We start from the raw sequence: 27,334 nt of genomic DNA, 5'->3' as shown, positions 1-27,334 counted from the left end.
ATTTATTTATTTTATTTTATTTCAAGAGCCAAATATAAAATGTATTTAGAAAAGATAATAGGATACATTTATCAGAAACTTCTGAAGATATAGAAATGTGCATCGCCAAGAACGGATCATACATTTAACAAAATGTACTGCATATAAACTAAGACTGTTTGGAAGGGAAATAATAAGAAAATGCGTGTGCATTCCTTCCAGATAGTTTCACTGAAGCTCTGTAATGTACACCATCATATATAAAACTACAGCAATGAAATCGTTTTGGCCCATTTCAAATCTCCATTTCTTTTCCAATGCCCAACCTGCTGATACTAGTTTTAACTCATTCTGACAACTCAAAAATAAAATAAGAAAAAAATTATTATTTTTTTGCCTTGAGTGATCATCAATTTATATTATGAACAGATCATGCAGCATGTGTGATAGCAGTTGCTGTAAAAAGGTTTTACTAATAATTTCAGCAAACACAAAGGGATTGCTGGAAGAAAAAAAAAAAAAACAGTGAGTCTGAAGTTGCTAAAAAAAAGCATTACCTATGTGTATATTCCCTGGAGAATGAAGCTTAGAAGTGCCCAGGTCCAGTCCTCAAAAGCTACTTTCCTGCTACTTTTACTTGCATCCCTTCTCCAACACACCTGCTGTCAGGCTGCATTCCCTCATCAGTCAGTCAGCTCTGCAGAGGCCTGGTAACAAACGCATTCATCTGATCTCATGCATCTAAAGGTTGCAGGCTAGTTAGTCGCTCTTGTTGGCAAACCGTGCCATCTGCCAACACGTAAATGCAAAAGAAAACCTAAATAACTAGTGATACAATATTAACAGCAATACCTCCAAATTCATGAACATATTTGCTATTTTCTTCAATGTCAAACTTGACATTGGGTTGAATTGTATCTTACCAGAGTGCGCCTGATGATGGGATGTGTCTGTGCCACAGCTCCATTAGAGCCTCACAGTTTGTGTGTGTGTGTGTTTTTTTTTTTTTTGGATTTAGAGATTTGAGCCAAAAGGTTATGTGTTTTAAGAATAAATAAAGAGCATGTGTTAAGAAGACATATTTATCCCCACTGGTCACTGCTTTGTCTGCAATTGCACAAAGAACAAGGATCCTTTTGTATGTGCTTTTGATATGGATCAACTTCAGGGTGATGTCTGTCTCTTAATAACCCACACTGTTACTCACTTAGGTGATTTTGAATGTAGATTTTGAATGTAGCTTTGTTTCGTGTAAACATCTACCGTTTTCTTATCGTTTGTAAAAAAAAAAAAAAAAAAAAAAAAAAAAAGTAGTCATGATGTCAAACTTGTGTGTTTCAGATCCAATGACTGGAATAGAGTGAAACCGCCTTCTCCCTGCAAAAATGTCTAGTAAGTAACGTTTTTGTAACTTCTCTAAACCACTTTTTTGAGATGATAGAAAGTCACTAAAGGGTCTTTATCATTGAGCTGTTTATTTTTTTTTTAAATTCACAACAGAGAGACCATCCTATGCCCCACCACCTCCCCCTGCCCCCACGACTGTAAGTATTTTCCCGAGTTGCTCTAACTAATCCGTGTACCACACGGTAAAGTGATGTCGCTTTTTGCATGCTTAATTTTATCCAGTCGAGTGCTCCACACAATACCGCTTCATTCTGTGGACTCTGCAGTCATTATTAGTCACACAGACTAATGACAAAACTGCTTCTTGTGGCAATTTCTTTCCTTGTACCACTAATGCAGGTTTGATTTGCATTTTCCCTGCTTACTGAGATGGTTTCTTTCTTTCTTTCTTTTCTTTTTTTTATGTGGTGGGCAGATTTTTGTGATAAGATTCTCCCACCACCTGTGTTACGTCATTTCTCATTCATGTTTATGTCTCATTTGTTTCCATTAGCAAATGCCCAACACCCCTGGGTTTGTCGGGTACAACCCATACAGTCATCTGGCCTACAACAACTACAGGCTGGGAGGGAGCCAAAGCAGCAACAGTCGGGTAACGGTATGAATATGAACCAAGCGAAAACATTTTTGACTCAGTCTGTTAATCAAACGGAGAGGCTTATACTGTCATTTCCAATAAAACCGTTTGGTTTTATTCTGATTCAGAAAGGAACATTATTTTTTTTTTTAACGCTTCTGCTCCAAAGCTAATGATGCAGGTCAGTGTGAGAAGTCTGCCCTGTTCCATGATGGAGGCTGAACTGTAAATGTAAATCATTCCACATTCCAGCCTGCAATAAAGCAGTCCATCTGTGTCCGTTCACATCCCGCTTTCCTTTCTGATTCGGCGTTTTTTTTTTGACAGCCATCTTAAGCAACCCGTGCTTTGAGTGTTGCCATGGCATTTGCAGGCTTGCCGCTCGACATTGCTCTGGCTGCTGAGCAGTAATTCAGTCGCTGCATGCAAGTGGTGGATGGCTGGCTCTGATAATGGAATTAGGTCTCGCTATGGGCAAATCTCAGCTTAAATTAGATTTTTTTTTTCTCCTTTTGTTAAGAGAAGCCTATTTCCAACTCAGTCTTCGGGGGCCCTGACTTGTGCACGGCCTCCAACTGTTATAGATAGTTATGTCTTCCAAAAGTGCTTTGAGGTGAAATTTGTTGCCTTTTGGCACAATAGAAATATACTGAATTAAACTTGAGTAAATGATGTGCACTACAGTTGTAAAATAATATCCTAATGAGATTATTTTGCATTAAGGTACATCTCAGAAAATGAGAATATCATGAAGTGATATTGTTGCTAGTGCACCTTTTTCTAGCAGACCTCTTCCTTCCACTCAATATTGAACTAATATTCTTGGATGCAGCAGTTTCTAAGTCACCAGCTTTTGTAGCAATTACCTTTAGTGGCTTACCCTCCTTATTACTGTCTTCTTTACATCTGTCAAGTCAGCAGTTTTGGATGTCCCTGTGATTGCTTAGCCTACTGAGCCAGAGTGAGAAACTGTTTAAAAGTTCAAGAAACCTTTGGAGGTGTTTTGAGGTAATCTGATTAGAATGTGAGACCATGAGTTTCCAATATTTAACTTTTCACTATATTTAGATTTTCTTAGACGTTAAACTTCGGGTTTTCGTTATCTCTAAGCCTTAATCTTCACAATGACAAGAAACAAAGCCTTGCAGTATTTCACTCTGTGTGAACTGAATCTAAATAAGTTTCACTTTTTGCAATGAGTAACACATTTTTTTTTAATTTTTTTTTTTTACTTTTTCATAATATTCAAATTTCTTTTAGATGGAGCTGTATACCATAGTACCACGGTGTCTCAGTTTAGGCACATTTTAAAACAAAATGCAGAACGTTATCTTATAGCTTTTAATAAAAACAATGTAACGAAGCATCTGGGAATGAGTAACATTTAGTAAAGTAATGATACATCTAATCAAACCTTTATTCTTCCTTCTGTAACGTAAAACAAAATAATAAAGGAATGAAATAGGTCAAAGGATTCAGCAGAAACATTACAGCCAAGCTCAATTGGTCTTGCATAGAGAGCATCCCATACAGTATATCTAAAACATTATTTTTTAAACCTCACAGAAGCTTCAGTCTTTTTTCCCCGTCCTCTGACTCTGAGCAGTTAGTGATTTTTTCGTGTCTCACTACTCGTCTCTATCAAAGCTGTAGCTGCATTATGTCTATTAATTCATATGGCAGAAATTCATAGCAGAGGTCATATCGGGACACTTTGCCAGACATTTTCCCCCAAACACTATTTTCCGAGCTCTAAATTAAATATGACTGACATGCTTGGGGGAAAAGTACTAAAGAAATTCAGCACAGGTTAATTTTTGATGACAAATTTACAGCTCTGTGCACAGCAACTACTTTTAAAGGGGTCTAGTCATGTACTATGACTTTACAAATATTCTGCAGCAGTAGCTCACTCTGGTTGCAGACAAAGGTTTTCTGGTTAAATTATCGTGCCCAGGTGGTTTATTATATTTTCTTTCTGTTTGTTACACTTAGTTTTGGCTCTGTTTGCCAGTAAACAAAGTGCTTTCGTCACCAGATGTATGACATTGTGCAATGAGTAAACAAGGAGATTTTAGATCTGTTAAAGGATTGTTCAGGTCGGTATGCGTATCGATGCTCCATGTGGGCCGCCCTTCTCAAAAAACTTGTCTGTGTAACTTTAGAGAGTCAGATCCATCGCTGAACGGGTCATGTGACCTAGAGTACCGCTCTAGGTCTGTTATCAGATTCCAGTACACGGAGAGAGACTGTTTAATTTTGCGGCAGTGTAGTGTTGCGAGTGGCCTTCAATTCAATTCAATTTTATTTATATAGCGCCAATTCGTGAAACATGTCATCTTAAGGCACTTTCCAAAGTCAAATTCAATCACATTATACAGATTGGCCAAAATAATTTCCTCTATAAGGGAACCAGTTGATTGCATCAAAGTCCTGACAAGCAGCATTCACTCCTGGAGAAGCGTAGAGCTACAGGGAGAGTCGTCTGCATTGTCCATGGATTTGCAGCAATACATACTGAGCAAGCATGAAGCGACAGTGGAAAGAAAAACTCCCCTTGAACGTAAAGGAAAAACCTCTAGCAGAACCATACAAACAAGCACAGAAGCACACATTGATCCAGTAATCTGTTCTACATTAGATGATAATAGCAGGTGATCCGTCTTCCCTGGATGCCACAGCTAACAGAACGCCAGACCAGGTGTACCTACTATGAAGACAAAAAAAGAGAGAACAAAAAGTTAGGGACACTAAACCTGGAAGTTACAGATCTAGCGCCCCTAGTAGCTAAACGTCACATGGTGCTGCTTTAACCCTGTAGATCGGGTTTGTCTTCGACCACACCGAGCTGTAACTTTTGCTGCAAGGCATTCCAGGACGGTCTGCTGGCTCTTACAGTTGCTGTCGCCATCTTGCTTTCTTATAACTCTGTGTTACTGCCAGCCGGCAGATGGCACAGCAATGCTTATGTTTATGTGTAGTGGTCGTGCCCGGTGCAAAGTTCTTTTGCGGTTCAAAAAGGACTAAGTGAAGGCTATCAGGATGATCGGCTGGTGTATATTGTTTTATCTCAAGATGAAGACACGTTTTTTTGTTTTCTTTTTTCGGTCAAAATCCGTGACTATACCCCCTTTAAGGCCTGTTCTACATAAAGTCACTCTGTTGAGCTCTGCTGTGGTTGCTTTGAGCTACTTTACGAACCTAAATCCTGACTCAAATTGCGATCACTACCCCTTCATCCAGCCTTTGTTCTATGAGAGCGCGTACATCCCTAAGCCTCATGCTACCACACACAGAAATGGTGAAAATAGTTGTGTGGTGGAGCGTGTGCTCCCCTAATAAATTCTTACTCTTCCACCTAAATAACGGTAATCTCCTTCTTACATTTGTTCTGAATTTAAACTAAACGCAGATGGTGCAGAGTTTTCTGTTAGGCCCATCCTCGTTGCTAGTCATGCACTGAGCCGGCCAACTTGAAATAACAACATGCCGGTGTCAAGGTCTGACTGTCAAAATGACGTTAACGTTTCTTCGTCACATGCGGCTTTAATAAACCCCGGGGTCACATTTGGTCCATTCATCTGCAGGATATTTTCAGAAATGTTGCCACAGTTGATTATTATTATTTCAGTGACAATAAGAGATTCAACCAGTAGGAATTTGGGGCTTTAGAAGATTATGTGGTTTTTAATTCACAAATAATCAACACTGAATCCAATTTGGTTGCCAGGATGTAAATCCAGGGTTCCTACACAGACTGGAAATATTTGAAAGGTGATTTGAGTTTTTTTCCCCCATGTCTGGAAAAGTATGGGAAGAGAAAATTTAGTTTGGAAAAATAGATGTATTTCCAGGATTTATTTTCTGTCCCACTGGCTTAATATTTCCACCCAGCCCTCCAATCCAGCCTCTTCACACAGTGTCACCATACTAGTTGCCACGCCATGACGTGAAATATTTAAAAAAATCAATTTGCCAAATTTGTCTTACTTGTAAGGATGGCAAAAGTGTAGTAGTCTTATTGCAGCCAGCTGACCAGCAGTAGGCAGACAAGAGGAGGGGAGGGGGACTATAGTGTCACTGAGACACAAGGGAAAAAACTGCTCACTCTGGTGCTTTGTTTGGAATCTAATTAAGAGGGAAATGTGATCAGGCCAAGCAGAAAGTCATGTTTCATGTCTCAGGATAGATCTTTGTTTGTGTTTTTTTTACTAGAATTCCTCTGGAATAAACATCCCGAAGCCCCCGAAACCACCCGATAAACCGCTGATGCCCTACATGAGATACAGTCGAAAGGTGCGTACGCTCTTTAAAAAAATCGTTGCTTTTTGTTAATCATCATTGTGTGTGCTGCTGACAAAACAATTTTTTTTAAGCATAGATATCATGTAAACACAGTTAGATGTAGCTTAGTTTCAGACGTTTTAAAGTTGTTAAGCAAGGTAAGATGTGCAGCCAGACTTTACGTAGGGATGAAAGACATCCTCGTGGGATTTACCTGCTTTGGATCTGGTGCTTAAAGCACACGGCCTCCTCTGGTTTGTGACCTACTCTGCAAAGAGATAACCACTTATAACCCCTCCAACCCAACCCAACCCCACACCCATGTCTGGTTCTCATCACCAGGTTTGGGATCAAGTAAAAGCCTCCAATCCTGATCTGAAGCTATGGGAAATTGGGAAGATAATCGGTGGCATGTGGAGGGACCTCACTGATGAGGAGAAACAGGATTATTTGAATGACTACGAAGCAGAGAAGGTTGGTTGTTTTTGCAGAGGGGTGTTTGTGGGGGCGTGGGGGGAGAGCGGGGTGTTTCTCTGATGGGTGACCGGTAGCCGTGTCCCCCGAAGCTTGTGGGTCCCTCCAGTCATCGTTCCTTCCTGTCTGCCACTCATGAGTAAAAGCCTCTTCTTATTTTTCCTCTTAGTTGATTGAAACAAGCATCCACGTCTTGTGTGTGTCTGCTTTCCTTTCCTCTTTCTGTGTCATCCCTGTCGTCTCCTCCGCCGTAGATTGAATATAACGAGAGCATGAAGGCCTATCACAACTCGCCGGCTTACCTGGCCTACGTCAACGCCAAGAGCCGGGCCGAGGCGGCCCTGGAGGAGGAGAGCCGCCAGAGGCAGTCCAGACTGGACAAGGGCGAGCCTTACATGAGCATCCAGCCAGCGGAGGATCCAGACGGTAAGGCCATGCAGATAAACGCTTTGTTTCCCCGAGGTTTAGGGCACGGTGACAAGAGCTGTAATTATTGCAGCCCGACCACACAGATTTACAAGCCTCCACTCCCTCAAAGTCTTTTTTTTTTTTTCTCTCCTCCTACGCTGCTACATCCATCCTCAGTTTATGCCGTTCCACCTTTGAAATGCGACCCTTTTTTTTTTCCCCTTCAAGCTGCAAATAAAGACAAATTTTGTTTTAGTTGTGCACCAGCGTTTACATTCTTGAGATCGGTTTAGACGTGATTACCAAATTTACATTCTTTTGTCTGTTGTCGTAAAGTCTGATACACGCACACACACACACACAGATTTAGACAGAGGGAAGACATTTGAGTTACACCCACCTCCAGGAAATGATGCTTGTCTGGGGTCGGGCTGGGTTACAGTAGAAGTTAATGATGTGCAGGAAAACTACAGATAAAACAGCTGCTATTTAGAAACACCCCAGACCATAAAAACGCTAAAGCTGACATCCCAGCGGGTTGCCTTCTGAACAAGCTGCACGTATGGCAATCATTAAACGAGGTTTAACTCTCCGGGTGACTACATAGTCAGAGATTACGTTTTATTAATAAAGTCCTTAATGACAATCTACTCCTAATCTATGAACAGCTAATCTCTCTCTCTCTCTTTTTGTTTTTTTACTTTAGCCATCAAAACAGGGTGTGACTTTTCTAAAGCTCATATAGGAAGTCCCGTTTTTTTTTTCCTTCCTTACTTTATTTTGTAACTTTGTTTTGGGTCTAACTTCATCCCTAATCTCAAACATTTAAACATTTCTGCTTTTATTAAAATCTTGAGCGGTTCCAACCAAACGGGGTGAAAAAAAAAAAAAAACAGCGGGGACATGACGAGGGACGGGGTTGGATGAGTTTCCCGGCACTTTGTCGAGGCTTATTTGTGACCCAGAGAAAAGATTCATTCCCACACCATACCTGCAGAATCTGCTACCCCTCTTTGAATGTTTCCTGTTGTGGTGCCATACGCGCACCTTTGAAGCCCTCGGCTCGGCGAACGTGACTCGTTTCTGCTTTGTTGTCGTCGAGGTTTCAAATTTGCACAGTTGTTGCAGAGCAGAAACAACGTCGGGCGGTTACTAGCGAATCAGGCAAAGCTACAACACAGCGTGTAATTACGGCCTTTAAAATGCCATCAGGAACTGATGAGCAATCAAACATCCGTAAATATTTCTGAATATTGATACAAGAGCTTCTTTGTTTTATCATAACATTCATTTCCTTACAGAGTACTCCTTTTAAGAAGTATTATTAGCTAGAAGATCAGTTAAAAAGTACTCAAAAGACCATGATCACATTGATTTTGTGAATGTTGAAATGTTTCTGCAAAGCCTTTAAAAGTCAAAAGTTTAATAATACAACTTTTAGACCTTACAAAGTCTTAATATGCACAGACTTTTCCCGCGAGGTCTTAAAATTCACTTGTACGTTCGTTCATTCCTTCTTCGTCTTTCACTTTGTCTGTACTTGTTTTGACGAATGCGTGATTTGTCACTCTGGTCTGGTGGTTTTAAAGAAATGTTGTATCAAAACACGACGCATGGAAGCAATAAACCCCAGACGCTCAGTCTTCCCCACAAAACCCGACAGACGTCTGCGCCCGAAGCTGGCTTTCTGGCTCGCAACTGCATGTTTGAGTTAAAAAGGTCAAAACAGCCATGCCAACGTGAAGAGGTTTGGCTCGAAAAGCGTTTGAAAACAATTGTTATGAATCTTGCTATATGCTGTAGGAAGGGGTTAAACTTAAGTACAAAAGCTGTCAAGCCGCATGCCAGATCTGGAAAAAATCTATTTGGCAAAGCAGTAAACGAAGTGAACTATGTAACTACGTCAGCAAGTTATTAGGTGCTTTTTTTCCCCGCTATAAATAATTAAATTATGTAGAATCTTTGCAGAGGTAAATCCGTTTTAGTGATCCTCCACATTCAGAGCAGGTGCTGGCGTTAGAGCCAACCTTAACTCCTGAAACAGTTCTTACGTCCGCACAGGCTGACAGAAGTTCTTAAGCCTTCCTTCTTTTTTTTGTTATATTCTGGATTTCTATAGAGTTCATTAGTTCAGGAAGATTGGCATTTGTTCATAATTCCTCACAGGACCTTAACTTGACCAGCCTGTGTTTATAGATACTGTTGTAACAACAGGGAGAGTCTGCAAATATTCGCTGCCGAGCCGTGCCGCAGTCTGAACGCTTGCTGGTATTCAGGGCTGGGAATACAACCGGGGTTAACGTTTGCTGCTTCAAAGCACGGCAGCCGGTATGGAAATAACTTCACAGTTGGCATTGAAACGCTTTTCTCCTTCTTCTCCATTAAACAACTCAGCTTTTAGTACGTCTAGGCTGTCTCGTTGTCTCGAGCCGTCAGGTGAAAGGGTCTGTGCTTAGGACTGAAACAGAAAGGACTAGTGGTACCTAAACTACTACTCTTAGAGATGATACTCCAAGGCTTCTGGTTGCGATGTTTCATTATTAAAGCAACAGTAACGGATCTTAGCATAAAGATTTCAGTCCTTCTGGGCTGGATGCTTAATATGGCCTCATTTGGAAAAAAGTGTCCGGGGATGATACCTTCATTCTCTTCGTACTCTTAGATGAACCGATTTTTCTTTTGGGTTAAAGTACAGCTGCTGATCATCAAAAATGGCGGAGTATATCTTAAAACATCTGTCTGCACACAATGGGCCAAATCTTAACTTTTTGTCGTACTCGTGCAACATCAATAACCCCTCTTTTTGTATTTTTAAATAATGTCATTCTCAGTTATTCGGATGTCTATTAAACATTCAAAAAAGTTTATGACCCCCATTTGTAAGTAAAATTGGGGTAACAAAAGAGAAATAACTGTTTTCTTCTAAGCCGATAACTTACTGGTAAAACTATAAAATCAATGCAACTGAAGCCTTTTTAAACTTTTACTTTCATTTTTAAAGTTAATCGCATTCTTAATAAACTTTTACTTTGTAGTTTCCTTGGTGGAATAACTCTCACATGACACAGGGGTCCATTTCCCCAAGCTACTGCTCACAATTTAAAAGACTAGAGAACAAAGTTGAGTGATACAGATGTTTGTTAATCCTCGGAAGTCAGAAAATAGCTACTAGAAATGACCAACATCCCTAAACCTGCCCATACCTGCTGTCAGAGCAAAAATGAGAAAGTTTAAATCGACTAGAACTGTGGGACAAGGCAGGCTGGATGAGCTCTCAGGTTTATTGATACACACACAGCAGGATGGGCCCTAAGGTAACACCAAATCTCCAGAGCTCACTGTTCACCGCTTCCTTTTTTTTTTTTTTAGCAGCAAACCCTTCAGGTGGGACCAACCTGAAATAGAGGATGAAGATGTAGCAAAGCATCTCATGCCCACTGTGAAGTAGGATAGAGGATGAGTGATGCTGTGCAATGTCTCTGGACACTCTGTCAGAATGTGAAGCAACATTAACTCATGGATAGGGCTGGCCGATAAATCACTTTAATCCATTAATTTGATAAAATAAATAAATAATTAAATCAATTCATCTGATTTGGTGTAATAAAATCGGGGATTTTATTTTTATGCTATATCGTCCAGCCCCACTTGTGGAAATACCAGGACATTTTAAACAAAAGCCGTTGGACTCTCCCCGTAAACAGAAACCAGGACCTCTTTCTGCAGCTTAATGATCTGAAACATACGACCAATAATAATAATAATAATTTACCCGATAGTCTTATTCCATTGCCATCTCCATCATAAATCCCACCCTGAGTTAACGTACTCAAATTACAGATTGGGATATTTCTTTCAATGCGAGTTTAGGATTCAGCGATAAGTTAAGTTTACTTTCCTCACATCTTTTCCAGAAGTGCTAATAATTGTGAAAGGCACCGTTCTCAGCTCAGGCAGCTTATAAGTCCTGAGCTGCGGTCGTCTTTTGTTTGGACACTTTGTTTGTGACTTTAGTGATCCGCCCTGAAGACTGACTCCACCAACTCGTTGTGTTTCGTTGTCCTCAGACTACGACGACGGCTTCTCCATCAAGCACACGGCCGCTGCCCGGTTCCAGCGCAACCACCGCCTGATCAGCGAGATCCTGAGCGAGAGCGTGGTGCCGGACGTGCGCTCCGTCGTCACCACCGCTCGCATGCAGGTCCTCAAACGGCAGGTCCAGTCGCTGATGGTGCATCAGGTGAGCCCAGACGGCAGCTAAGGGGGGATCTGGCTGCGGCCGCTTGGCTTTTAAAAATCGGCCCCGTCGCTTTTATTAAACCGTGGCGTCCTGCTTCGCAGAGAAAACTGGAGGCAGAGTTGCTGCAGATCGAAGACCGCCACCAGGACAAGAAGAGGAAATTCATTGAGGCCACAGAGTCGTTCAACAACGAGCTCAAAAGGGTATGGCATCTTTTACATTAAAGCGGATCATTGCTCACTTGCACGCAAGCGAGGCCGCGTGCAGTTTGGGCCCTGCGCCAGCCTCAGTCTGTCTTACAGCCCCCCCCCGGCAATGGCTAACTCTGCCCACATGTCCCTGTAATGACGTTGCTGTCGTCTTGTATTATCTGAGCCCCCCCCTCCCTCATATTAGTTCTGAACGCAGCGGCCGGTTTCCACAACAGGTGGCGCCATTTATCCTTCAAAGAGCGCAACGAGGGCACACAACACGCAGGAAACACATGTTCTGGTTATGCGAGCTGAACTTTCCTCTACTTGTGGCAAGCCGTTTTCCCTGTGTCCCACCGTCGCACGCGACACCAAATGCTTTTCTCAATCCATGTTGCGTAGCTGTGCTGCATGAAGGTGGAAGTGGACATGGAGAAGATCTCCGCCGAGATCGCCGCCGCAGAGGAGGCAGCGCGCAAACGCATGGCGGAGCGCGAGAAGGACGCGGGAGACCGGGGAGCGAGGGAGGCGCCCACCTGCGTCTTGGCAGAGGAGGAGAAGCATGTGTGCGCGACGCACGGCAAAAAGTCCCAGCCGACGTCTCAGAGCGAAAGCAGCAACAAGGAAGGCGAGGACGCAGAGTCGAACGCCGCAGATACGCCAGGTGAGCAACAGCGCGTTCCTGCGGTGCGCCGTGGCCTTTGGGTTACTTTATGAGTAATCTGTGGACGCCCCAAACAACATTATGTGTCCCTGAAACCAAATGTTCAAGGTAGAGTCTCTGTGAATATAGAGTCTAGGGTCTTATAGAGTGTTGTTTTGCCTGTCTGCTGTATGGAAACGAAAGCATAACAGGTTTAAACAGGATGAACTGACACACAATGTCACTTCCACCTGTCTCATTTTGTCACATCGCACCACAAACTACAAAAAAAGTAGGTCCTCTGGGCGGGTTCTGCTTTGTTGAAACGTTTCGCCTCTTCTCCAAGAAACGTCTTCAGTCTGAGGAGTTACTTTGCCTATTGGCTCAACTCCTCAGACCCAGTTTTTATTATTTGACCTGGATTATTGAGATGCCCCAGGACACAAATTACAATGTATTTTTTTTTTTATTTGATGTACAAAGTAGTGTAAAATGCAAAGTCAATGCTTAATAAAAGTACCTTGTAAAATACTTTACCCACTAACCCAGTGATTTCCAAAACTGGCCCACTGGACCCACTGTCCTGCGTGTTTTCGGTGCTTCCCTGCCTCCACACGCCTGTGGGACCTGGATTGAAAACCACTGCCCTGAGCAATAATCGATGGAAAGTTTATTGGAGTATGTCTCCATCAGCTTTGCAGATCAGTCACAGTGCCTGTGTAGCTCTGGCTGTATGTTAGGCTTGAGGGGGAACCTCCAGCCTAACAGGTTTTCTTCCAGCATCAGCTTCCCATGAACTCTGACTGTCTTCTCTGTCCTTGCTGAAGAAACGCTTCCCCACAGGATGATGCCACCACCACCATGTTGCATCATGGGAACGGTGTGCCTGTAGTTATTTAAAGTTTTCCTTCACGCATTGCACTTTAGACGACAAAGTTCAATTTTGGCATCACCATACTTGATCACAGGTCCGATTCGTGGAGTGCACAGTTCAAAACGGTCGCGTCAGCAGCTCGTCTCTAAGGGAGCTCTGCACCTCCTCCAGATGTACCATGGGCCTCTTGGCTGCTTCGCCGATAAATGCTCGACTTGCAGCACAAATTTGGAAAATGCTAAAGTAAAAATACGGAGAGCAATATTTGGTGATGCTATCTTAAGTAAATTCTGTTGTTCACATAAAAATACTAACATTTAAATAAAGATTCAATCTCCATACAGCAAACCTCAAGAATAGCAGGCCATTAAAAAAAGCTGACTTAGATGTAAAGAGATGTGGCTTAAAAATTAATCTTAAAAAAAATGTATCAAGTAATTTTAGCATTTCTATATCTTTTCCTAATGCAGTAAAGCAGAAAGCCTCAGAGGAGCTGGAGGCCCATCCAGGCAGTGAGGAGGGAGCGTCGGAGGACAAGGAGAGCGTCCCAGAGGGAGCCATGGAGGAGGGAACCAGCGACAGTAACACGGGCTCAGAGACCACCTCCGCTCAGACAGAAGACGCCACGCCCAGCGAGCCGTCGGAGGGACCCAGCAAGGCCAGGGGGGCCCACTGAGACCCGCTGCGAACACGGGCCGCCGTCGGCGTCTGCTTGACCCTTTGATGGCAGATATTGCACAATCTCATCTCTGTTTGTCAAAGTGTTGAAGGAGCGTTCAGACGGGCCGATTGTTTAACACTCCTGACACCTGAAGCTCGCAGACACACGGTGAATATAATAATAATAAAAAAATAAATAAAAAATCTGCACTCAAAAGTCGACAAAGCAATGACCTAGCCTAAAATCAAAGGCTGCTACAATGTGCCACAAAAGCCCACGTGAACGCACTACGGCTTCGGCTTCTTCGGAAGAAGCGCACACGAGCCCTTCATCAGCACATATTGAAACATATCTCTAGCACTATGTCTGGCAGACAAACAAAATTGCTCAGTGTTATATTTAACTTTGTTCCTTGTGTTGTAGTCACATTGTTGCTTTTATGGTTTTGCATGTTGTTTGATGGTGGAGCTAAGTGACCATCTCCCGGGCAGGGGAAAAATTTGTTTACTCTCTGTATCAGTATTACAGTGACGGTATTGTCTCAGGAGTTTGTAGTCATGAAGTAGTAGTTACCCTTTTATTTATGAATCAGCATTTTTATTAAAATCGGTGTGTATCGGGCGCTCTGGGTCGAAGCTCGTCTTTAAGTATGCGTCGTGTGATCATCAATGCTGTACAATGCTAAACTACCAGTGTTCTCAAGTTTGCTGGCTGCCAATCAAATCAAAAGCAGTATGCTTAGAACATGTTTGTTATTGATCTATTTTATTTTATTTTTTTTCCCTCCAGAAAACTTTTACCTGTCCGGTTAACGTTGTACACGGTGTAACGAGGTTTGCTTAAGTGTGAATTTTCATGTTGTTGTAAAACAGCTAGAAGAACACTCATTAACATGTAGTCTTAATATGAATTTTGTTTTTGCATATTTATACAAATAAACTTTTCTACCCTGAAATACAGCCGTCAGCTTTGTTTTGCAAAAAGATTTCTCAAGTAAAAGTAGTCATCGTTATTTGTCATTCCAATGACATTTATCCTCTGCATTTAACCCGTCCTTTGGGAAGCAGAGGGCTGCCACTGTGCAGTCTGTGAGATTTGAACCTAGGACCTTCCAGCCTCTCAAGTACACGAGCCCCCTGCTATCTAACCGCAGGTCACCGCTCCAGTAATAATGTTTTAAAAATCACAATATAAGTCTACAGGTGCATCTATTTCAACGAATCAAAACATAAAGAAGTGAATTCATTACAGTAATGAATTTCTTTTAACAAAGATATTTTACTTTCTAATTTTTCAAGAAGACTGTTTTCTTGCAGTGCAGGACTGATATTCACACTAATAACAGATTCTTCCACCCGAGCTGTGCATCTCTGCAGCTCCTCAGGAGTTACCACCGTCCTCCCGGCCGTTTCTCTGAATAAATCTCTCCTTTCATTGCCCACCTTTTCAGGTGGATGGCCATGCCTTGATGCGTTTGCAGTTTTTTCCAAACTCCACGTTTTCAAATCCGGGTTAGAACAGCTCCCTGTGAGATGTTCTAATATTTGGATATCGTTTTATGACGTAACTCTTCCACAGCTTTCTCCCTGACCCGTCTGCTGTGTCCCTTGGTCTCCACGATGCGCTTTGTTCCCCACCGTTTTCTCAAACTCCTCTGCTGCCGCAATATGTTGTTAACCAGTAATCATTAAATCCAATACGCCCATTTTTGATTTCGCCAGCCAGTGGACCTGTGCATCTGTGAGTATTCGGAATCAAAACAACAGCAATCCAAAATGTGTACATAAACAAACTGGGTCACTGCAAAGGGGGGGAAAAAAATAAAAAATCTTGCCTCAGCCAACACCCCTCCCCCACAATGTTTAACACTTGGCATGAGGTGTTACTACACATGTGCTACGTTTTGATTTCTTCAGATATGGCGAAATACGATGAGGCAACTTCCCTTTGATCGCCGGGTTCAGGTGTTATTTTAGTCTAAACCGTTTAATACGATCTCAAAGGCGGTTCTTTTCTGAGACAGAGCAGGGGTCACCAGGTAGCCCCCCCCCCCCCCCCCCAGGACCATATGTGGTGCCCTGAAGCCTGTTTAAAAATAACACAAGCCTCCAGTGAGCTGCATCTAAAATGTTATTTTATTTAAGTGCTCTTGCTTTTTAAATCATACTTGTATTTGCATAGATGTAAAATGATAAACATGTTTATTTTAAATAAAGTTAAGGTGAGCCCTTACTCTTCCAATTTAAAGGTCAGTACAGGCAGCCCTTCGTATGATGCAGTACCAATGAAGTAGCTCTCGACTTCTAAAAGGTTGGTGAACTCCTGGTATGGAGTCTTTCTGCACGCAGCCTTTCCAGCCAAACTCTGTTGCATATATTCGAGGTGTACGCAGACGTACTAATCGAGGGGTTTGCAGAGTTCCCAATGTGGTCGGGCATTTTGCACAATAATATTTTGCATGGTCCAACGCCGAGCGTACTTGCACTCGCTAACTGTAGAGGGAAGGTTTTACTTGTTTTCTCTCGCAGATGATGAAAAACAAGGGTTCTCGGGACTCAGTGGTTTGTCAGTCATTGACTGGCATGCGGGGTACTTGCAAAGATTATGCTTATCCTTTGCACAGTACAGGTAAGGGAAGTGGGTTAGATGAAAGGGAGTCGTTCTGATTTCCTGTTTTTAACACCGAACAAACAAGGTGCTCACTTGGGCATGTAATAAATACTGCATCAACGCCTTGTAAGTCACTGGTGGAGATGTAAACATTTTGTGTCTGTAAGAAGCTGCAAGGATCCGATCTAGCATAATCTCAACCTAATCTTTGCGTTAGATTTGAACGATTTCCTCTAAACCTGCACTGAAACGTTGCTTTTTTTTTTCTCTTTTTTTTTTTCTTACGCTGCGGTTAAAACTGCCTCAAGTGAAAGCCGAAAACCCAAACCACAGAGGCACAGGTGTGCAGCATCCTGTGCAGGTCTATTTCAAAAGGGTTGATTCATGCATGGTTCCAGCTGCTGTCCAGTACAAATACGAGTAAATTATGCAGCACAAGGTGAAGGGAAAAATATCGCACATGCAACCCAGTATCTCATGGTGGTAACACCTTTTTTTAAAACAGCCACACTAAACCTTCTTCTAAATTCAGCCCAGAACTCAAAATATAAATAAGGTGTTGGTGAGTTCAGCCGAATGAAAACCCCTCTGCACCGTGTGGCTTTCTGTCTTAGTGTCTTTCAAACAAAGCAGCTTGTTTTCCATGTGCGTGTGATTCATACCAAGATCCGAGCACCTGCTTGCTTTACAGGTAATACGTGGTAATGAAAGCAAGAGTAACACAATGAATCATATCACAAGAAACTTTCAAAATGAGACACTCACACTCTAATAATTATTACACACAATGCTCGGTGGAGGGTGTTTTCTAGTTCAACAAAGCCGTAAATAGATGTTATCTTGAGTGAAAGGGATCTGGTTTCGCGTCATCTTTATCCTTATGCCTATAAGGATTTGTACAGGGACATCAGAACACACATTTTTAAATTGTGTTGTTTTTTTTTCTTCTTCTTCTTCTTCTTCAAATGCTTTTTAAATGGAAAAGAACACGTGCTTTCGCTGCCTTGTCGGAGTTTGTGGTTTGGCGAATTCTCACATGATCTTTGAGGGTAAGCGAGAGAAGAGATGTTTCTCGTGAGTGGGAGAAGCAAGTTTTTTTTTTTTTTTTTTTTTTTTAAATCTTCAACAAGGGAAACCACCATCAAACACAGACACTCTGAGTGTCACACAGCAAGCAGCTCTCAGTCAAAATGACTGCCACCGGCGGTGAGTACCTTATCATCTGAATGGCTTTGGGTGTATGTGCTGTGGTGATGGATGGTTGGGTTTGATGGAATATAAGCGACCGCAGGGCTAATTGCTCTTCTGTTTTGATGAAAACACAGTTTATTCGCCTTTTATCTTTAATGAGGTTATTGTTCTGCTAGTTGCTGTTCTAAGGAGCCAAAGAGTTAAAGCCGCACACTGCGCTCGCTAGAAACGTGGGACCTCAGAACAACCTGTGCACATAGACATGACTCCGGATTCCTTGATGTTTAGGTTGATAGATTTTGGATTCAAATATTTATCCTCATTTATTGTTGACTAAAAAAGATGCAATGAATTTTTTTCTCCTGCATATCCTGAACAATTACATATAAGCCATGGCTTTGTAATTATTTATCGTAAACATTTTTCAAACTATTTTAATGTGCACTCGTACTGTTGTTCTGTATTTAACTTCATGACTTTATGCGTCTCTCTTAGAAATTAGGTTCAGGGTTAGGATTTATGTATAAATAAAGGTCAAATAAGAACAACGAAGATACTTACAGAGAGATATTGCACAAGAATAACACTGAACGATTTATGAGAACTTACATTCTGTATGAAGAGAAAAGTAACTGTTCCTCTTGTTTGGATGGGAAATTACTAACTTCTAATAGAAACCATGCCACTATTAATCATAAAAAGGGGAAAGCTGTGGATTATGCATCTACAAATCGTGTTGGCTGTAACAGGTACGTAAACAGACCACAGAGGCAGAAGTAACAACTTTAGGGGAAATTTGGAAAATCAGAGCGAATCACCCTTGGAAAGATCATCAGATTATGATGATAAGTCTTCTCATATATCAAGACTATATATTATGAGTCTTACTGTGACTTTTGTTTTGACTGGAAGATTAGAAGACAAAGTGACATTGTTGAGTGTAGTGATCTGCTACACAGGTAATTGAATGCAGCACCAGAAGGCGCTGAGCGGCCGCCTATTCACTTTGTAAAACTTTCTCAATGTGTTTTTTTTTCAGGCCAAGGGCTTCTACCAGCAGTGATAACACAAATCATCGATATAAAGGTAAGGCAAGTCGTAAATAGGAACAATATACACATTTCATTAAATTAAAACATCATTAAGTTAATATATAGTCGCAATTCAATTCAAAAATTGAGACTGCTATATTATTTACTGTAGATTTCAGTGTTTATTTTAATCTGAATGATTATGGTTTACAGCAAATTTGAACCCAGTATTCAACTTCTAAGAACATTTGAATTTTACACAGCTGGTGTTTTTTTTTGTTAGAACATACATGTGCTGCTGAACCTGCTGAAAAACATGTCCATGGACTGTAAAGCATGTACACTCAACGCTTTTTACATGGATTACCGTATCAACGCTGCGTAGCACAAAGTAGATTAGTCTGGGACTCTAAAGCTCTAGCAAGCTTTGGTCCGTCTTTATCATTGGCTTGGCTGTCATATTCCTTTTGGCCTTCTACTTAGTTTTTCTATGTGGTGTAGGTCTGGCCTGTTTGTTGGGTAAGTCAGTTGCAGTAATATCCAAGTGAGCAGGGATGGACACTTGACGTTTCAAGTCAAGTCCTGTCAAGTCCTTACTGTAAAATGAAATCAGCATCTCCGAAAAGCTTATCTGCAGAGGGAAGCATTACCCGCTCTAAAATTTCCTGTTTGCTTCGCTGAATTTGGACATGATACACGACACCGTGGACCAACACCAACGGATGAAATGACATCCAAATCATCACACACTGATGATTTGGTTCAGACTCTTAAGACACTGATTTCCAATCAAATACATAAATGACTTTAAACCTGAAAAGTATTTTTGACAACTGAGCATTATCCCTATTGCTTATATATATATTTTTCAACCAAATCTTTTCCTTCTGCCCAACTTTCCATTATCACGCACAGAACACAGACACAGAACTCTGAGATATCCACTTCTACAGCAATAACCTTGACTGTCTTATCCATCTTGTGGAGGATATCAATCACTGCCTGCAGGGAAACCGTCGAGACAAAAGCGTCCCTCGTGACTGTGTGGGCCAGGAAATGACATTGCTGCATTATTTTTATGAGTCTTTTTGTAATAATATCCAAATTTCCAGAGTAACTGAATTTTGGGTTTTCACTAGCTGTAGGCCATCATCATCGATGGGAAATTAATCTTTCAAATTCATCACTCTGTGAGTAATGAATCTATGGGTTTAACATTTTGAACTGCTTTACTGAAATAAATGAAATTCTCTGTGAAATGTGAATTTACAGTGCGGTCAGAAAGTATTGCTGCTTGTTTATTTTCTTCCTCAGGTTGTTGAAGACCTGGTTCAAAAGCATTTTGAATATAGATCTGGACAAAATAACCAACAATTACAAAGTAAAAACATGCTTTCACACATTTTGGAAAGGTTTTAAAACTCTGAACACTTAAACATAACACACACATGAGCATTCAATGGCATGGCACTCAGCACTGAGCTCCAATGCATTTCCATCCTTGAGATGATTTTCAACTTGGCTAGAGTTCATCTGTGGCCAGCTGAGATGATTGCAGGTCTCCTGGTTTATGATGCATATTACAACAGAAACCACGCAGTGAAGTCAGAGGAATTGTCTGACCTACTAGACTAGATTGTGTCAAAGCAAAAACCTGGAGAGTGCTGCAAAAAGAAACTCTTGCAGCACCGAACGCCCCTAAGTTCTCCATTTATTTGGAAATGGAGGAAGGTTGTAACCACTAGATGCCTTTCTAGATCTGGATGCCCAAACAAATAGAGCAACTGCAGAATAAGGGCCTTCATCTAAGAGTGACTAAGAACCCAATGATCGGTATCCAGAAGTCAACCACTGTTTGCCTTTATGATAGGATGTCCAGATAAACATGCAGCCAGCTTGAATTTTGCTGAAATACACCGTAGAAATTGCCAGACAAAGAAAGGATACATTCTCTGGTCTCATGATACCAAAACAGAAATGTTGGCATTGAACTCCAAGTATTATGCCCAGAGAACAACTGTGTCACATAATTAAGTTGGTGGGTCTGTGGCAGGAAATGGATGAATTGTGCACATAGAGGGCAATTATGCTAATAAACATGCTCAGGAATAGTCCGGTGCTGAGACCAGGGTCCCAACACAAAAACGACCCAAAGCGCAACAATACGACAACAAAGGAGCTGCTTGAAGGAGAAGTCTTTAATTGTCCATTAGTGGCTGAGCCAAGGACAAAACTTCAATGGAATCGAACATTTCTAGAAAGACCTAAAATGTCTTTCTATCTACACTGCCTGTCTAACCCAACAGAGCTTAAGAGAAATCTGAGAAGAACAATTACAGAAAATACCCAAAATCAGGTGTGCCACGCTTGTAGAGAGAAGGATAAGAAGACTTTTGGCTCTGATTGCTGCAAAAGGTGATTCAAATATAAGTTTGTCTGAAAGCTGTTTTTACCGTTTAACGGGCTGCTGTTCTATTGATCTCTATAAGAAAAAAAGTGCTCAGATATATTTTAGAGTAAGTTTGTAATGTTTGAAAGGGTGTGAATACATTCTGTTAAAACATTTAGATGCACCTGTAGAGGATGCATCCACGCATGAGGATTCAACAGCCCTAACCACTGGCTTTCCTTTTGCAAGCACCATTTCCTCTGAGGAAGTGACTTTTTAAATGATCACCAAACTGACGAGACTGACTGAAAAAAAAAAAAAAAATCACTTCTGTTTTTCTTTTATTTGTGTTCTTCCTTGTCTTAGAATGCAGAAAACTCCACATCCATGGAGGATTTGGATTACTCATTTCCCTCCCAGGATTACTCCGACTTTCCTGTGGTCTGCAACAAGGAGTCAAACCGGCAGTTTCGTCGTTGGTTTATACCCGTCTTCTACACCATCATCTGCTTGCTGGGGGTGGCTGGGAACCTGCTGGTCATCGCCACCGTCTTCTACTTCAAGCGCCTCAAGAACATGACGGATGTCTACCTGCTCAACCTGTCCTTCGCCGACTTGCTCTTCGCCCTCTCGCTCCCCTTCTGGGCGGGGAACTCCATGGCGGAGTGGGTGCTGGGGCTGTTTGTGTGCAAAGCCATGCACAGCATCTACAAGGTCAGCTTCTACAGCAGCATGTTCTTCCTCTCGCTCATCAGCGTCGACCGCTACTTCGCCATCGCCAGGGCCGTCTCCACCCACGGCCTCCGCTCGAAGGCCGTCTTCGTGAGCAAGGTGTCGTCCACTCTCAGCTGGGTTTTGGCGCTGATCTGCTCCCTGCCAGAAATGCTGTACACCAACATCAGCAACAACACCTGCTCTCCGTTCTCCACCACCAACGACCAGCTCCGGGTGGGCTTCCAGGCCAGCCAGATCGTCTTGGGTTTCTGTTTCCCGCTCCTGTTCATGAGCTTCTGTTACACCTGCATCATCCGGACGCTCTGCCATGCTCGTGGCTTCGAGCGCAACAAGGCCATCAAGGTGATTCTGGCGGTGGTTGTCGTCTTCCTGGTCTCCCAGGTGCCTTACAACATCGTCCTCTTCTGGACCACGGTCGTCATAGGATCCGGAGGAACAAAGATCTGCAGCTACGACAATAGCCTCTTGTTTGCCACCGACATCACGCAGTACGTTGCCTTCCTGAGGTGCTGCCTGAACCCCTTCGTCTACGCCTTCATCGGCACCAAGTTTCGTCTTGACGTGCTGAAGCTGCTGAAGGACTTTGGCTGCATGAGCCAGGAGAGGTTCTACAGGTACACCTGCGGTCGGAGGAGGAGCTCAGCCGGCCTCGACACAGAGACCACCACCTCCTTCGCTCCTAAGTTTACCCTGCCCTCATCCAAAGACCTCGCGATGGACTAAATACAAACTGTTTTCTCGTCGAAGCGTATCAGCTTGCTGTGTACATAGCAGAAGTTATATAATTGCAGGTTGTGTGAGTTATGTTGCCTTTTGGCTTTTCTTTGTTCAGGGTTTTGTCTGGACAAACCACATTTGAAAAGTTGTCATTGTTAATAAAAAAAAAAAAATGCATTTTTAAAAAAAATAAAGTGAAAACATGTTAATCTCACTGAATAAACTGTGTTTCTTCCTTGTTTATCTGCTGTCTTTCAGCCAAATAAGAGCTGAGTCCACATTACTTCCGCCACAGAATATTATAAATGAAATCCTGATGTATGGCTGATGTCCAATGCTAGTAAAAACAATAACGGAAGAAACTGAAAAAAAAAAATACTCACACACATTTGTAACTTCATGTAAAGTTTGTAAACTTCATTTCCAAAGACATGATAATGGCTGATGTGATATAAATTTATAACGCAGGTGACATATCATTTTGCTCATTACTTGCTAGTTTTTTTCGTTTTTCTTTTTTGGTTTGTTTTTTTTGCTCAACCATTTGTTGAAGATTTTAGAAAAATATCCTCTAATATTTGCAAAACTGGAACACAATGGCATCATATGGGTACAAAACTTAAGAGAGAACGCTATCAGAAAACAACAAATTAAACTAGTTGTTGGACCTGAATAAACTGTCAATAAATTGAGTAAAAGACAGATTATGTGGTTTGGATTGCAAAAAATAAGGGATCAAATAAAAGTAATGGATAACATACGTATTGAACAGGTATACGGATGCAAATTTCAGGGTAATATGTTGGGCCATAAAATCTAATGCAAACCTTTCTGTGACCTGTGCATACAATACATGATTTCCAACCAAGCAGTAGCACTAAACCTAATATTTATGTTTGACCAGAGCTCGAATATTCTGCATTCAAATAAAAATTATTCAAATATGATTATATAATTTTAAAAACCTTCTATTAAAGAACAAAAGCCTGATAGCAAGACAGAACTGATAGGTAAAACATAATTTGAAAGCGGACAGCTGTTAACGCGTTAATTACTTGGCAGGAGTGATATTTTGGTCATGCAGGCGGTTGTACTGTGACTGCCTGACCTCCATGAATTCTCTGCAAGTGAAAAAGGCACCTGCAAAATGTGAGGTAGTGAGAAATTGTGCACATGCTTTTCTCTCATTTTTTATTTTTTAGTGGGGGCTAATTGGTTCCATAGTTTGAATCCCACAGACCGTCGCTCTTGCTCTCTAAGCATGACTTCTAGCCCCTGAATACTTCCTGTGTTGCACACAGTGGCAGCCCACTGCTCCCTAAAAGGGATGGGTTAAATGCTGAGGACAAATGTCAACTTTTCTAAGAGCTACAACTAGTATAACTTCTTTTGTTTCATAGTAATAAGAATAAGCTAAGCAAGTCCTTGACTAGACTTCTTTAGTTTGCCTGATTTATATGTAACAAAAAAAACAAAAAAAAAACGCTTCTCACAATCTCTCCCAGTATATATATTCTTGTTCTTTCAGTGAAAACCGAAAAAAAAAAGTCACCACTTCGATTTAACTAAGCAGACCAACAACCTATTGGATAAATACTGCCTGGGCAATCATCTTTCAGCTGGCAACATGTTGCAACCCCAGTTGATGAGGAGCTTCTCATTTTTTAAACAATCAACTTGAAAGACACATCCTGTGGTTGTGGAAAACATGTTAGTCTGTTTAAGAAGGGTCAAATCATTGGCTTGCATCAAACATCTGCTAAGAGTGAGTTTCAAGGTATTATCAAAAACCTTAAGGACAGTGGGGAACTGTCATATTCCAGGAAGAAATATGGTCGGGAAAAAAAATCCTGGATGATTGTGATGAAATGAAATGAAATGAAATTAAATTAAATGTATTGTGATCAGCAATCACTTAAGCGTTTGGCCAAATCAAGTTGAAAAAGAAAAAAAACACAACAACAGTGGAGCTCAGATGTTTGTTTAAAAGGGAAAAAGAAGAGAATTTCCTCACGCACAATGCGAAGGAAGCTCAAGGGATCAGGAATGAAAATAGAAAACCACTAATTAGTAAGGCTACCCAGAAATTATTTTTTTACAGTTTGCTGGAGAAAATTAAGATTGGACTCTGGAGGACTGGAAGAAGGTCATGTGGTCTGGGCACATCAGGGTAAGAAGAGAGGCAGGTGATGTCAGATAAAACGGAACCAATGTTGATATGTTGTGCCCACACGGACATGTTCATTGTATGCACATTACAGAGAAATGCCAGTAAACGTTTCGTCTGTGTCTCCACAAATTAACGTTAGTCTAGTAACAGCTAACATAACAGGTGAAGTGAAGCATCCATCATGTCTAGTGCTACAGTACCAGCCTGTGGGGGCAGTGCTATGATCTGGGGTAGCTGCAGTTGGCCAGGTCTAGGTTCAGCAACAGTATGAGCTCAAACAATGACGTCAGCTGACTACCTGAATATATTGAATAACCAGGTTATTTATTAATGTTTTTTTTTGCTGCCCTAACGGCACGAGCATAATCTAAGATGGCAATGCCATGATTCATCGGGCTCAAATTGTGAAAGAGTGGTCCAGGTTTGCTCCCTGTGGATCTCTCAGTAGGCCATTGCACCTGGTGGAAACGGAGTCAAATTTCCCTTTTTGTGGGACTTTAAAGGGAAATATTTGTTTTTTATTTTATTTACGGGACATCATTTAACACAGGGATTAGCCGCCACAGAGTCCAGACCTTAACCCCATTGAGAATCTTTAGGATGTGCTGGAAAGGAAGCTTTGTGCAGTGGCCACACTCAGACTCTCCCATCATCAATACAAGATCTTGGTGTTAAAATTCCTGCAACACTGGACAGAATTAAATCTTGTGCATCAAAACAATGCCACAGCAAATGTGTGTTAAAAGCAAAGCTAAAAGGAGGTTTGCAGCTATGTTCAGGACTTAGTGTCAGCTGTGGTTACTTTAAAGTGCTTTAAAAATAAAGTTGGTATGGCGGGGTATGGTAATGGTGGGACAAAACATTCGCTATCACCAAGCAATCTGCGCATTCAGCCTGCACATCAAACAGATTTTTTTTTGGGTCAAGGTTAACCAGAAAGAGACATTTCAGAGAATGGATCAGTCAGAAAGAGCTTTTAGCAGCTGGTGTGGCGCTTAACAGCTTTGTGAGCTTGCACACTTTCAGGAAGCAGCCTTGTTGTCGCAGGTGTGGGATGTATTGTCAATGAACATCATCCTGTAATTACAGAGGACTGAGCCGTCTATGGCGGGATGACCAACCGGGAATGTTGACAGGACGTTTAAAGTGAAACCTTTTCTCAGAAGTGAAGGCAAACAACTGAGCAGGCAGAGGTGGTCAGTGTCTAAACTAAACAGGAGCGGTAACGTTAAACACTGAACCGTCTGCAGAGTGGGTCAGATGAGTCAAGGGCCCCAGTCTTAGAACCACCCAGAACTAACCGCTTGTGTCTGAAAAGGTAAAGGAGCAACAGATGTAGACTTTCATACTTAAGACCCAAAGATTTCATAGTTGGCTGGAGGGTCAGCAGGCCACTTTCCACCTTTTACCGAACTGCCTCTCCAAAAACCGTGGTCTCTATGTTTCGCTTGTCAACAAAAGTTAATTCACAAACAAAACTCCAAACTAGTGGTTCTCAGTGTGAGAATATCATGCAAAGTGGTATGCATACGTTCCCAAGGTGTCTCATAGGTCCCTGAAAGACTTCCTTTGCATGAGGGAAATACCTATCATGACAATTTCCACACCTGAATTCCTTTATTTAAAGCTAAATTAATCGAAACAGGCACCAGCATTTATCCTGACCATATGAAGAAAAGATGAATCGCCACCTTTCTCTAAAATTGCACAAGAGCCATCAATCAGAACTCACAGGAAATTAACAATGTAAGGTGGAGTTAAAACTATTGAACGCCGTTTTAGTCCAGGATAATGCTCCAAAGATTCAGAGAAAGTTCTTTATTAGCTTTATTTAGTGTCCGCACAACAGAATCGTTTGTGTAAAAACAAAGGGAGGGGGGGAGTTTATGCTTGTAGTTTAGGCTAGCGTGGCTTTAAGTTCATTACTTTGAATGAGAAGCTGGCATTTCTGTGCAGGATGTCACCATCTGCAGCAGAGCGAGCTTCAGATGCTGAATCTCATTATGGTTTGTTACAGCTTTTTATCTACAACTAATTATTTGTAATGTAATTTTGAGAAAGTAAATATGCATTTAATGTAAAATGCACTTGAAGCAAAAGTGGAAGGGATTTAAAACCTATTCTGGAAATTCTAAAGCTTAAGAGGATATGACGTAGTGGGTTAAATGAGGATCTGAACAAAGTCCCACAGGCAAAAGGTAGAAGCCTGGAAAGCTGAGGAACTTTTATTTAACTACAACAAATCCAAACAGGCTGCCATTCAGGTAGCTGAAAAGCAGACATCCAGAACGGATGACGCAGGAACTGAACCTGGCACAGGACTAAACGAAAAGTAAAACAAAAGCATGATCTAACAAGAAAGGGCAAAGCATGTACTGGTGGGAGTGACCGGTAAATGAATAGGTGTGGTAACTGGGAGGAGAGAGACAGGAAAACGGAGAGCAAGTGAATCCAAGGAAATTAGCTTAAAAACAATAAAATATAAAATAGGACACAGAACATATTGTTCACATACGATTTACAGGCAACATCAGATTTATTAATCCACATGGTGAACTTTGCCTTAGACCCCATGGACTTTTACACATTTTGCCATATTACAATCACAACGTTTTTTATTGGGATTTGATATGATAGACTTATTAAAATAGCTCATGAATGTGAGGTTGAAATTATGTTATTATAAAAAAAACACCAGAAAAGTTCTCCATGCATTTGTATTCAACTACCGTTACTCCAATAATCTTAAGGAA

General features: G+C 41.5%; 2 protein-coding genes across 5 annotated transcripts in view; both read left to right on the top strand.

The window, feature by feature from the left end:
* The window catches only part of LOC105921144 (SWI/SNF-related matrix-associated actin-dependent regulator of chromatin subfamily E member 1), a 15,629-nt gene extending 936 nt beyond the window's left edge, over positions 1–14,693 (top strand). For 2 of the 3 annotated variants that reach the window (XM_012856845.3, XM_021313110.2), the window contains exons 2-11: positions 1,321–1,371; positions 1,480–1,523; positions 1,880–1,984; positions 6,179–6,259; positions 6,590–6,721; positions 6,976–7,147; positions 11,197–11,369; positions 11,471–11,572; positions 11,963–12,224; positions 13,548–14,693. In XM_012856845.3, coding sequence (XP_012712299.1) covers positions 1,365–1,371; positions 1,480–1,523; positions 1,880–1,984; positions 6,179–6,259; positions 6,590–6,721; positions 6,976–7,147; positions 11,197–11,369; positions 11,471–11,572; positions 11,963–12,224; positions 13,548–13,753 — 1,284 coding nt within the window. In that variant the 5' untranslated portion in view covers positions 1,321–1,364 and the 3' untranslated portion in view covers positions 13,754–14,693. The remainder of the gene's footprint in view (positions 1–1,320; positions 1,372–1,479; positions 1,524–1,879; positions 1,985–6,178; positions 6,260–6,589; positions 6,722–6,975; positions 7,148–11,196; positions 11,370–11,470; positions 11,573–11,962; positions 12,225–13,547) is intronic. The other variant, XM_012856850.3, reaches the window with a different exon arrangement.
* Positions 14,694–17,245: 2,552 nt separating this feature from the next.
* On the top strand, positions 17,246–22,556 carry ccr7 (chemokine (C-C motif) receptor 7). 2 transcript variants are annotated; one of them, XM_012856835.3, is made up of 3 exons: positions 17,246–17,554; positions 18,579–18,625; positions 21,326–22,556. In XM_012856835.3, exons 1-3 carry the CDS (start codon positions 17,539–17,541, stop codon positions 22,415–22,417), a joined length of 1,155 nt encoding a protein of 384 aa, XP_012712289.1. In that variant the 5' UTR covers positions 17,246–17,538; the 3' UTR covers positions 22,418–22,556. The 2 variants fall into 2 exon arrangements, with proteins under 2 accessions (XP_012712289.1, XP_021168800.1); XM_021313125.2 differs by lacking the exon at positions 17,246–17,554 and adding an exon at positions 18,495–18,498.
* The last annotated feature ends 4,778 nt before the right edge of the window (positions 22,557–27,334 follow it).

This window comes from Fundulus heteroclitus, chromosome 5, assembly GCF_011125445.2.
Source record: "Fundulus heteroclitus isolate FHET01 chromosome 5, MU-UCD_Fhet_4.1, whole genome shotgun sequence".
NCBI classification, from domain to species: Eukaryota; Metazoa; Chordata; class Actinopteri; order Cyprinodontiformes; family Fundulidae; genus Fundulus; species Fundulus heteroclitus.
The sequence above is the reverse complement of the archived record's forward strand: the minus strand, read 5'-3'. Positions and strand labels throughout refer to the sequence as shown.